General features: G+C 45.6%; 1 protein-coding gene across 3 annotated transcripts in view; it reads right to left on the bottom strand.

Annotated features, from left to right (window-relative positions):
• The window catches only part of LOC126262468 (girdin), a 242,450-nt gene that overhangs the window by 156,298 nt on the left and 72,524 nt on the right, over window positions 1-13,628 (bottom strand). For all 3 annotated transcript variants that reach the window (XM_049959128.1, XM_049959129.1, XM_049959130.1), the window contains one exon: window positions 10,748-10,964. In XM_049959128.1, the coding sequence (XP_049815085.1) occupies window positions 10,748-10,964 (217 nt within the window). The remainder of the gene's footprint in view (window positions 1-10,747; window positions 10,965-13,628) is intronic.

Here is a 13,628-nt window from a genome sequence, read left to right as displayed (position 1 = left end):
GGCACGCCGTATAACTACCTGGAGCTGCCGCTCTGCAGATGCCATCGAGGAGGAACTAACACAAATGCAGAAATCATCCACATACAGGGCAGGGGCGACCAAGGGACCGACAGACGCCACAAGTCCATCAATAGCAATGAGGAAAAGAAGGACACTCAAGACAGAACCCTGTGGGATGCCCGTCTCCTGGGTCCGTGGAGGACTAAAAGCAGTACCAACTCGAACTCTGAATGACCGATGGATCAGGAACTGGCGGATAAAAATCGGGAGCGGGCCCCGAAGACCCCACTGATGAAGGGTAAGTAAGATGTGATGGCGCCAGGCCGTGTCATAGGCCTTGCGAAGGTCAAAAAACACTGCAACCAAATGGCGGCACTGGGAAAAAGCCTGCCGAACTGCGGATTCCAAGCGAAGTAAATGATCGATTGAAGACCGTCCCTCTCGAAAGCAACACTGGTAAGGCGACAAGAGATCCCGAGATTCGAGGACCCAATTGAGCCGACGGGCTACCATCCGTTCAAGTAACTTACAAACAACATTGGTCAAACTAATTGGCCGATAGCTGTCAACAGATAGGGGGTCCTTACCAGGCTTAAGGACAGGAACCACAATGCTATCCCTCCACTGAGAAGGGAAGTCATCCTGGAGCCAGATACGGTTAAACACCCGAAGAAGATGTTGCCGTTGTGGAGCACTGAGATGTTGAAGCAGTTGGTTATGAATGGAATCTGGGCCAGGGGCCGTATCACGAGAAGAAGATAGAGCAGAAAAATTCCCATTCAGTAAAAGGTTCGTTGTAAGATTCTGACTCACAAGTGGTGAAACATAAGGTGAGAGCTTCAGCCTGCTGTTTTTGATGAAGGAAAGCAGCTGGATATGAGGCTGACGCTGATGCCACTGCAAAATGGGTCGCAAGATGTTCTGCGAGAACTAATGGGTCCATACAAATGCCATCTGGGAGGTGAAGGCCTGGGAGGGTGGACTGCCGATGGCAACCTCGGAGAGAGCGAAGTGTAGCCCATACCCATGACAGAGGGACAGTGGAACCAAGGGAAGAAACGAATCGTTCCCAACATATCCGCTTGCTCTGTTTGATTAAATAACGGGCTTTAGCGCGAAGGCGTTTAAAGGTAGTAAGGCTGGCTACGGATGGGTGCCTCTTAAAGTGTTGCAAAGCTCGACGGCGATCACGGATGGCAATGGCAATGGCCGTACTCCACCACGGGACTTGCCGGCGACGAAACGGTCCAGATGAGCGCGGGACAGCAAGGTTAGCAGTGCGAACAATCGCGTCAGACACGTCACGTAGGACGTCATCAATACAACCCGACAAAGAGGGAGAAAACTCGACCTGTGCAGTGTATAGAGGCCAATCGGCGCGGTGGAAAGACCAACGAGGTAACCTGTCCATCGGGGAGCGGGAAGGGCGCGTGATAATCAATGGGAAATGGTCACTATCACAAAGGTCGTCGTGTGGCGACCAGTGTAATGAAGGGAGGAGAGAGGGAGAAGAAAGAGAAAGATCAATGGCAGAAAAGGTACCATGACCGGCACTGAAATGAGTAGCGGAGCCATCATTAAGAAGGCACAGGTCGTGGTCTGCAATAAATTGGTCTATAAGAAGACCTCGTCTAGATGGAAAGGCACTGCCCCACAAAGGATGATGAGCATTAAAATCCCCAAGGAGGAGGAAGGGAGGGGGAAGTTGCTGAAGAAGGGTGGTTAAGGCAGCAGGTGTAAGAGTCCTGTCATGAGGGAGATAAAGATTGCAAACTGTGACTGCAGAGTCTAAGTGGACCCTAACAGCAACCGCTTCCAATGTAGTTTGGAGAGGAATCCACGTGCTAGCAATGTCTGTACGGACCAACGTACAAACGCCACCAGAAGCCCGCAAGGGTCCGACCCAATTTCGACAGAAAACACGGAACCCACGGAGGGTCGGTGAGTGAGCATCAGTAAAATGAGATTCCTGGAGAACCACACAAGCTGCAGAGTAGGACGAAAGAAGGGATTTCAATTCCGGAAGGTGACGATAGTATCCATTACAATTCCATTGGAGACCCACAGAACGATGGTTTAAATGAGGGCTGAACATGCTAAATCCAGTCATACCGCCGGGTCCTCACCCGACACCGACAAGGAGGGGGCGACATCCATGAACGACAGGTCAGAATACGGTTGTGAAGTCGGGGAAGGGACCTCCGGTGACACCAGAGGCTCTGTCCCGGGACTTATGTTTCTTCTCCTTTTCAGGCTGAGATCGAGGAGGGCTGTGTGGCATAAAGGAGCCAGCTGCACCAAGATCAGGAACAGAAAGAGACCGGGCGACCTGGGGGCCGACAGACCGCGGCTCTAGCAGGCACCGCACGGCAGCAGACCTTTGACCTGGAAGGTGCCGGGAAGGGGCATCCCGGGAGAGGCGCCCTTGACCGGCAGACGCCGAAGGAGTGGGACACTTCTCCAGCTGGGGAGGGGGAGCAGCGCCCATAGGAGAAGGTGTGGGAGCCGCAGGGGAGGGGTCCGGGATGGGGGTAAGGAAGGGGGAGGAAGGGGTGAAGATGTAACCAAGGCGTAACTAGATGTCATGGACACAGGGTGCAGTCATGCATATTTCTTACGGGCCTCTGTGTAGCTTAAACGATCGAGGGACTTATACTCCTGTATCTTTTTTTCTTTCTTATATACTGGGCAATCTGGTGAACGTGGAGAATGACTACCATGACAATTTACACATACAGGAGGGGGAACACAGGGACTCCCCTCATGGAATGGACGTCCACAGTCACCACAGAGAGGGTCCTGGGAACAGCGAGAAGACATGTGGCCAAAACGCAAGCACTTAAAACACCTCATAGGAGGTGGGATGTACGGCTTCACATCACAGCGATAGACCATAATCTTAACTTTCTCAGGAAGGGTATCCCCTTCAAAGGCCAGGATAAAGGCACCAGTATCAATACGATTATCTTTAAGACCCTTCTGAACACGCCGAACAAAGTGAACACCCCGCCGTCCGGGATTGTCCCGAAGTTCCTCATCAGTTTGAAGGATGAGGTCCCAGTGAAAAATCACACCTTGTACCATATTTAGAGACTGGTGAGGGGTAATGGACACAGGAATTGTGCCAAGATGGGTACAGGCACGAAGGGCCGCAGATTGGGCAGCTGAAGCAGTTTTTATCAGCAACGAACCCGACCGCATCTTGCTCAGGGAGTCCACTTCGCCAAACTTGTCTTCAATGTGTTCCACAAAGAATAAAGGTTTGACACTGGTGAAAGTATCTCCATCAGTCCTAGTGCAAACTAGATAACGGGGGAAAGGTTTTGCCCCTAGACGACGGGCCTGACCCTCTTCCCAGGGGGTAGCCATGGAAGGGAAGGCCGAAGGGGCAAGAGAAGCAGCACTTGAGGAATCAGTTCCACGCAGAGAGACGGCCGCAGAAGAACGGCCAGTGTTTTGGACCCGTATGCGTTTCATCTGCATAGCGTCCGCCCTGATACCACCCACTCCGATCAGGGGCTCTCCTCACGGGTGCCACCCAGCCACAGCAAGGGCCGTCTGGCACAGCGGCCATTGCCGGGAGTTCCGATGCTCCAGGATGACGAACAACCACTCCAAGGCATGCATGAGGAGGTCACAGCTCAGGTATCAGAAGTGTGATCCCTGTGTGTTCAGGGGGCTCAACCAAAAGGGTACATAACGACCCCACCACACGGGCTGGCTACCGTGCTGGCTATGCACCCTAGCATCAGACAACGACGTGAAAGAAAAGGTGGAATGTACGTCGGAGACACTAGGTAAGGTGCTCTTCCCCAAATGGCTCACACTACGGAGGAGAAATTTTGTAATGGAGGTCAAACCCCAGAGGGGGACCAAGGAATGCCAAAAGGAGGAGATGATTACACAACAAAGCCGGAGAGTAAAACCAACAGAACCAGGAGGATAGTGGGGGCCAACATAAGCAAGGACACCAATAGAGGGAGAGGAGAGGGTGAGGGGAAAGGAGCATGGAGGGGAAAGGAGGGGAAGGGAAAGGAAATGCAGCCCGGGAGAGAAAGAAGGCTGCAATGGCTCAGGGCCCCGTGCTCGCCACGCACGTATCCACAAAAGAGTTGTGGACCCCCTGCGGGGGGGATGTGATGGGCGTCTGCAATCTCGGCCTGTGACGGTGGAACTACAGCGGGAAGACATATGGCCGAACTTCCAGCACTTAAAGCACCGCATCGGTGGAGGGATATAGGGCTTTACACCACAGCGGTAGACCATCACCTGGACCTTCTCAGGCAATGCATCACCCTTAAAGGCCAAGATGAAAACACTGTTGGTAGCCTGATTGTCTCTCGGACCCCGGTGGACACGCCGGACAAAACACCTTGCCACAGTAAATTGGTGCGCAGCTCATCGTCAGACTACAAAAGAAGGTCCCTGTGAAATACGATACCCTGGATCATATTTAAGCTCTTATGGGGCGTGATGGTTACAGAAAGATCCCCCAGCTTGTCACAAGCAAGTAACACCCGTGACCGGGCAGAGAATGCTGTTTTGATCAAGACTGACCCAGATCTCATTTTGGACCTCCCCAAACTTGTCCTCTAAATGCTCAACAAAAAACTAGGCTTCATTGTCATGAAAGATTCCCCATCAGCTCCCGAACATACAAGGTACTGGGGCAAATAAGATCTGCTGCCATCCTTAGCCTGACGTTCCATCCATGTTGTGGCCAGGTAGGGGAACGATTTCGGGTCATACTTCTGTGCACTGAGTTGAGCCTGTGAACGCTTAGAGACGCTGGTGTTTCAACACCAGCAAGAGATGCTTCATCGCATGTCATCTGCCCAGATGCCACCCACTCCGACCAGGGACCCTCCCCACAGGCGCCACCCAGCCGCAGCAAAGGCCACCTGACAGGATGGCCATTGCCGGAGTCCCGCTGCCCCAGGAGGATGGGCATCTACCCCTTGGCATATGTGGGGATTTAATGGAACAGCATCAGCAGAGCAATCCCTGTGTGCTCAGGGGGCTACAACCAACAGGGTATATGGCGGCCCCACCACAACGGGCCGGCTACCATGCTGGACATCAGGAGCAAAGAAGTCCATGATCATTGTTGACACAGAAAGCGATATTGTGTGGTGGAAAATGCTCCCAGGAAGGTGTCCTCGCCCAAGAGATGGAGAATGAGCGGGATTGAAATGTGACGACGAGAAAGTGGGCTAAAGATCTCAATGCACCATGAAAGGCGCCCTTCCCCAATTGCCTTGCTATTCGGGAAAATTTTGAAGAATGGAGGTCAAACCGTACAGGGGACCATCACATAAAGGCCGAAAGGTGCGAGACTCCTTTTAGTTGCCTCTTACGACAGGCAGGAATACCTCGGGCCTATTCTAACCCCCGGACTCAGGGGGGGTAGGTAGCTAGAAAGAAGGTTTTTGTCCTTACCGGGCTTAGGCATGGGTATGACTGTGGCTTCATGCCAGCGTCCAGGAAATGTGCCCTCTGCCCAGATGCGGTTGTATGTGTTAAGCAGAAAGTGCTTGCCCACAAGAGAAAGGTGCTGCAACATCTGAATGTGGATGGCAACTGGCCCTGGGACGGAGGATCGGGATGAACAGAGAGCATGATCTAGTTCCCTCATAGTAAAGGTGCCATTGTAGCACTCACGATTTGGAGAAGAGAAGGGTATCGCCCAAGTCTCCTCCGCTCGTTTCTGATGAAGGAATGCTAAACTTCCGCAAAATGGCAGCCCAAGGTGTTGAAGACAGCAACAGGGTCTACGATGACATCATCATCAGTGACTGGCTGGCTGGAAATTGAGGAATGGATATTGGTTCCAGAGAGCATTCAGAGGTTGGCCCACAGAACAGAGGAAGGTGTGGAACTGTTAAAAGAACTTGTGAATGAAATTCAGCTAGTTCTTTAGCCATCCCGAAGAATGCGACGACACTTTGCACGCATCTGTTTATAATCAATGCAGTTTGCCAGCGTAGGGTGGCGGTTAAAAATGCGGAGAGCATATCTATGTGCACAAATTGCGTTGCAGCATGCCTCAGTCCACCAAGAGACTGGGACACAACATGGTAGAGAGGAAGTGCGGAGGATGGACCCTTCTGCAGCAGTAAGGATAACATTTGTGAGATATTCGACCTGGTCATCACAACTGGGGAAATGTTCTTCCAACGTCGCCAGGGAGGAGTAAAGCTGCCAGTCAGCCCTAGAAAGCTGCAATTTAAGTGTGCACATGGATGGGATAGGGGTCAGCAAACAGATTGCACATGGGAAATGGTCGCTCGAGTAGGTGTCAGAGAGAACGGACCACTCAAGACGATAGGCAAGCTGGGCAGTGGAGAAGGCTAGGTCCAAATGGGAATAGGTGTGCAAGGAGTTGGAAAGGAAAGTGGGGGGCTCCAGTGTTAAGGTAGGTCAGCCAAGAGGGCACCTCTCTGACAGGTTCTGGGAGAACCCCAAAGGGGATGATGTGCATTAAAGTCACTGAGTAGCAAAAATGGGGCAGGTAGCTGCCCAATAGGTAGAAGGAAGTCTGCCCTGGTGACAGCGAATGATGGAGGGACATATACAGTATAGAGGGAAAAAGTCAGGTGGGGAAGGGAAAGGTGAATTGCCACAGCTTAAAGATTGCTAGTCAGCTAGATGGATGGACTATGAATGTCATCCCATATGAGAAGCATGACGCCCCTATGAGAGGAAATGCCGACATCAGGGGGAAGGTCAAAACGAATCGCTAAGACATGTGAAAGCTCAAAGAGGTTGTGAGGGTGCAATTTCATTTCCTGATGACTGAGTAAAAGGGACCGCTGCGACGCTAAAAGCAGCTGTAAATCCTCCTTGTGGGACCAAAGGCCGCGAACGTTACATTGGAGTAGAGTCATGATAATGAGATGTGGGGGTGTCAGCTTGCTTGTGTGGTCCAACACCAATAAATGGTGGTTGGTGTGCACCGACGACACGGAAGCTGGCCGGGCTAAGGTATCACGTGCCAACACCATCGAAGATGATCTTCGAGGTGACAAAGGAGAAGACCGTTTGCCTTTGGAGGGCTTCTTTGAGACTTTCCAGTTAGATGAAGACTCAGGTGGTGTTTGGCTAGAGGGACAGAAGAAGTCTTCACAGGAGTACTCCTTCTGTCCTTTCCGGGCAACCGGTTGTGTAGCTGGTGGTTTCGCCCCTTGAGACGAGAGATTGACGACTTGTTGCACAGCGGGACAGGGGGATGACGTTGCTACCTTGACATTGGGCGATTTCATGATTTCAGAGCTGAATTGGAGGTCGCATGTCTGCATGGCCATGTCATTCATGGAGCGAAGGGTAACAAAAATAGAACTATAGGTACCAGACAGGAGAACACAAGTTTGCAACTAGCCAGTAAATTGCGAGCAAATGGATAAGGCACCTTTTCCTTTACCCGGATCTCTTTAACAGCCCACTCATCAAGATAGACTGGACACTCCTGAGAGGAGGCGGCATGGCCGCCATTGTAGTTTATACTGTGGGGAGAAGGAGGTGGACAATCGCCCTCACGCACATCCCTACCACAGGTGACACACACACACACACACACACACACACACACACACACACACACACGTGACGCACTGAAGGATGAATGAAAAATACTAACACCAGCACTTATTTTAGGGTGGTAACTTACTTCGAGGTCATAATTAAAACTTTAAGATTACCCGCCCTACCAGTGAAAATTATTTAACAAAGCACAAACTTTAGATAACCACTAGATAGGTATTGTTACCAAACCATATAAAATTTTGAATATAGGAGTCAATATGAGCCAGCTGCAAATGAATCAGGGAATTCTTAGGTGTGTGTGTGGGGGGGGGGGGGGGGGGGAGAAAAAAAAAGAAAAAAAAAGGAAAAGAAAAAGAAAAAAAAATTAATGAAAACAGATTAAAATGAATTTGAAAGAAGATGCAGTACAAGTCTACCATGAGTGAGAAATGTATTTATGCAAGCACGTGAAAGTGAGTGTAGAGAGTATGCTTTCCAAGTATTTAAGAACGCTGTAATAAATTATCAAAATTATGTTCATGGTCAGATATGTGCATAGAGTTATAGGACTGTGGTCAGTCAATCTCTTTTGTGCACAATACTATTTACAATTATTACCAACTAATAAATTAAGTTTCTGCCACTGGTTTCACTCGCTCAAGCCTGGCCCAGTTTTTCTTCTCCCTCAACACACAGTATAGTTGAATTCTTTTATCTTGGTGGTTCGCGCATGCCCGCCCAGACGTGGGAGATTGCTGCGTTGCCAGTTGTACGCGCCAAGAGAAGCAGCGCCATAGTATAGTATAGTTCGCAAACTTACGTTTAGGGGCGGAGCGCGCAGTTTATGAAATAAAGCCACCACGGCCGCGTTAACCCTTTCGCTGCTACAGAGACGTGCTCCCCGCATTCCGCGATTTTGTTATCATTGCACTGCTCGCCTGTGCAGACACGTGGTGTTTCGACTGCTTTGACACACTTTATCATTCGATTTCATAAAAACTATTTGGCCCAAAAATTTGATTTTTACGCATCTTCTTGACTGATACCTTCCCCCCCATAAATGACTTAATTTAGTTTCGATGTTCAACGCAGTTATTGTGCAGCATTAGATGTAGTAAACCATTGCACGAAATTTTGAACAGTTTGCAGAGGTAAAAGTCCATAGCATATACTTTCAATATGGTCGATTTTAGTTACCAATAAAATTTTCAAAAAATTACATTCAAACGAATAAAAATCAAGAAGTAAGACACTTCGATACTGTTTTTAAATAAAGAAAATATTAAGCTCCGAACAAGATTTGAACTCAGAACTTTTTGTTGGAAAGCTAAACACCCTAACGGCTATGCTAACGGAGCTCGTCGTTTAATTGGGTTCCTGGAGGACTTTAAAGAGTCATGCAAAATACCGACAAACACTGTTGGTATGACTATGAATTGCTCACGTTTCGTCGAAGTAAAATAGGAAATTAACAATTAAGCTGTTATTTATTGCGAAAAAGCGGTTAGTGAGAATGAATTCCCTTGCTGTCGCCTGAATTAGGATGATTATTGCTTGTTTGGTTTAATTAATTAACAGAATATGAAGCAATTGGTATAAAGAATGCTTTTTCCAAACTTTCTTTTATAGAAAGTCTTCTACCGAGGCATTGCTTTTGTTCAATTACTTTATTTATGGCTGAACATTTCTAAAACTGAAGACACTCACCCGTGGTCTGTACTGCAGTCGAGCTCTCGCAACGTCGTTCTCTGTTCATTGGGTGACTGTTTTGTGACGTCAGATGCGCAGAACGAACCTAAACTCAGCCGTCGTCGTAAATGACGCGCACTTTAACAGCAGAATAAAGTGGTACAACTTTGGGAGCAACACAAACTCAATTGCTGATTTCTCATCTGAGCTGACTGAAGGAATGAAGTACCGTAGTTACCCACTAGACGACCCAGAAATGGAGTATGATGAAACAATTATAGGCACCTCAATGCCGGTTTGGGTCTCCATTATTAAAGAATCCATGGAAATACACATGGCAGAAAACCTGAATAACGATGACAGCAGCTAACAGCTGGATAATGCACGGAATCTCAACCTCCACGATTTCCTCAAATCGAAAATGACAGCGCGCCAACAGTTGTGGTTATTGGCAATACTGAGAGTAGCAGAGTTCCGCACTTCCAGCAGTGAGGGTGCTGCTGCCGCCAGGTAGTGTAGCCTATTAGTCAACTTTATTTTGACACTTGGGCCGACCATTCACAGTGCAATACATATTGAAAAGGAGAGGATGTCTTTGCCAGTCTTCTACTCCTCATACCATAATGGGCAGGAATCTTACCTTTTCAGGTTAACACTGTTGCTGACCTAAAAAGTCAATAGTGTAGTAGATTAGTAGGAGTTTTAGTGTCACTGTTGGAGCTCTTAATTCATTTGTTGCGCCATGTTTCAAGTGTTCTCTGCAAATAAATTTTTTTAGCATTAGTTAATCTACTGTAGAAATTTATAGGTCTACCAGTGCTGAGTACTTGTCCAATTTTTAAGCTTTGTGGATGTTAAAACTCCAAGGTATGTGATACACTAAGCTGTTTCTTGTATCATATACATCTTTATTCTGTTTACTGTGCCACTCATTACAATAATGAAGAGAAATCCAGAGAAACAGAGCCCTGATGCATGTTATTTTGAATTTCAAATGAATCTGATGTCTCGTATCCTCCTCCTAAAGACCCTTGAACAGCACTGTATTTGTTTCCTTATTCTGTACTTACTTTCTCCATATTGGTTAAAAAAATTCTGTACCTGCTACACTAATTTTCTCTACACACTTTTGCACGTCCAGGTAGAGAGCAGCCAGTATCTGGCAGGAAAAGCAATACAGTAAAAGCTACCATGAATCCAGATAGCAGCAGACTGTTACCAAACACTATACATATTACAAATTACCCTGGCCACATTTTTCTGTCTGTATGTGAAGGCTTCTCAGGAACTACTGTAGTGATTTTGATACTTTGTACACTAATAGATAAAACAGAGGAGGTTTATGTAAATCACTACAAGTCGTCCAGCCATAGATATTTACTGCGAAGCTAGAGCAGGTCATTAGTATTTTACAATCAAAGCAAATTCCAAAATAAGTCTGAAACAAGTTAGTAACACAATCATACAGAAACCAGAAAGCTCAACATCAGTATTTTCTTGGAGTAATTTGAATGGAAGCTACTAGACTAACACGTACCTGGTAAAGTTGCAATAACTGACATTTCAAGATCTGTACTGCTGTCTTGCACCTTTCTTTGCTTTTCTACGAAATCATTTAACTCCATGTTTTGTTCGACCAACTCTTTGATTCTTTCTTCCGCTATTCGTAAATCCTCCTGCATTTTGTGAAGTGTGCTTTCATATTCGTCAACTTTCTTTTTAAAATTTGTTGAACACTGTTCAGCATGTTTTGCCTGGAAAAAAAATAGGTTCAGAAGAATTTCTTCTTTTGAACACAGAGCAACTATGGTAATTCAGTGAAATAAATAATAAAAGAATAACATTACGACAAGGACACCTAATGGCAGCAGCAACAAAGCTACAAGAAACAATTTTTCTTCTAGTCCAAAGCCAACCTTACATGAGAAGGCAGGCAAATCAACACTAATAACTTGTTAATGCAATGTAAACCACGTGCTATAAAATTAACTTGAGAAAAGACTGAACAATAATAAATGGATTTCAGGTAATTCAGTTTTTGTACAAACCATAATTCACTAATAATACAGTTTTTATTGACATCATGTATCTTATTATATTTGCTGAGAATATGTAAAACAATATTTTTTGTTCACACTATGTTGACGCCAAATTATAAGTCTTCATTCAGTTTTGCAATGCCAAATGACACAATGCAAACATCAGCTCTCAAACGTTCCACAAGCAAAGGCTGTAAACTTTACTGTTCACAGACCTTTTATATACCTACACTAAACTCTCACTAATCTGGCCTCTAGTCACTCAAGGGGAAATGACATTTACAACTATGAATTATTGTGTACAACAATGTAATTAATTACAATGTTTGAACAATGCAACACATATTTCAAATTTTGGCTTTTTTACAGGTCATTGTTATGGTTTCTAAAAGGAACGCATTACAACAGACCTTAAGCAAAAACTTTAAATTTATATAAATTAAACTGAGGTTCTTCACAGAAAGACATCGCTGCCGAGTACAATGTTGGACAAGCAACTATTTACAATATCAAAAAGAAATAAGTTGTCATTAGATGGTATTCAGCCCAAATGGAAAACAAAAGGTTATGTGAGATCAGAACTGGACATAGTTCTTTTTAGACAGGTCATAAAACAATGCTACACAGGAATTCCCACCTGTAGCCCAATAAGAAAGGAAAGAGCAGTTGTATTTAACAAACAATTTAGCACCCGTAACTTGTTTGCAGCACATGAGGGTTGGTCATCAAACTAGAAGAAATGACACAAGATATGGCAGGCGACGGTCACCAGGTAAAGCCACTCATCTAATGAAAAAGATGCAGATGAGTTTGGAAAGAAGAAGATAATAGACTAAGAAGATTTAACTGTCGGTGCCCTGGGCAATGTTGATAAAACTGATCTGTTTTACAATGTTTTCTTCAAAAACATTAGCTCCCAAAAACTGAGAAACAAGCTTGTGGTGGTAGTGGGAGGGTGGGGTGAAAGCACATAACATTAATAGCATGTTTTAATGTAAAAGGGAATCAAACTACTGCTCATGGTGATTGGGAAATAAAAAAATCCACATTTTTTTTCAACACAGTGTCAGAAATACACTAACTGCGCAATACTGTGTTCGGAAGAAAGAATGAATGAACAGAAAAACATTCACTCAGTGGTTCCACAGAACAGTTGTACCAGGCATGACGAAAGAGCTGAAAAAGAAAGCTTTCACTGAAAGCTACACATATAACTGATAATGCTTCCAGTCATCCTTCTGATGTGACTGAAATCAGATGGTATACAAGCACTCTTTCTTCCATCCAATGTGACAGCTCTGGAACAGCCCATGGACAAGAGAACTTTGGAATCAATCATTATCAACATTAGCTTTTTGTCTCCTTTCTGAACTAATGTGGAAAATGACTACTGAGGTTATGCTGCAGCTGTTGGAAAGCAATATACTTAGTGATTTTTTCAAATAGCAGAAGCACGAGAAGGGCTGGAGAAGACTGTTGTATCTATTGATGCAGAACTGGAGCCAGTACAGAGCAACAGCGATGAGCCAGTCAACTCAGAATTGTCACTCGTTGATACTCTGAATACCGACATGTTCCACAGGCTTCTGGGAAGAGGAAAAACTGATGTGAAGTGACTGAATAAGGAAAACTGAGGTAGATCAAACTTTAACAGCTTAAACTCCAAAGTGTGTGGGAATATAATTGTGAAGTTGATGATGACAATGTAGGAGGAGAGAGCATGAAGATTTATTACGCACATGGTGATGAAGCTGTGAACATCTTCCTAGAGCAAATTATGCAACAAACCAATACAAGCAGTACCAATGTATTGCTTGTAAAGCAGTGGCATGATAAGAAAAGCATAGTGCCATTGCTTTTCATTGCAGCAACTAAAAATTCAAGATGGATTTTGTAGTGAGTGATACTACTGTATATGGACACACTCAAGAACTAAGTCTTCTATGAAAATAAATGTATCTGGGTTTTACAGAGTATAGTCCTGAACATGTTAAACTAAATTTCAGAGATACACAATAACTCTGCAACCATATGTGCAAGGAATAGCTGGATTAGTGAGAGTTTAGTGCCAGTACTTTCAAACTGGACTTGCCTTTTTTATGTGGTAGTAAATCTGAAACATTTCCCCACTGTCACATAGTTTTGACCACTCTTCTTCAGAGATAATACAACATCAATCTGCCCCTAAAATTCATCTATTGGTCTCCCACACTAAACACTTTATGGAATGGTTTACTGAGTTCGAACCTCACTATAAATTCATTTAACTGCCTTCACACATTTATCATGTCTTTGTCTTTGCACTAATCAAGTCTCCAAAGCTCTCCTTGCCTATTCACAAGAATTTTAAACGCTTCAGTTATCCCTGCTCTCTCTGAT

This window comes from Schistocerca nitens, chromosome 6 (genome assembly GCF_023898315.1).
Source record: "Schistocerca nitens isolate TAMUIC-IGC-003100 chromosome 6, iqSchNite1.1, whole genome shotgun sequence".
NCBI classification, from domain to species: Eukaryota; Metazoa; Arthropoda; class Insecta; order Orthoptera; family Acrididae; genus Schistocerca; species Schistocerca nitens.
Note: the sequence above shows the minus strand (reverse complement) of the source record. Positions and strands in the feature narration are given on the sequence as shown.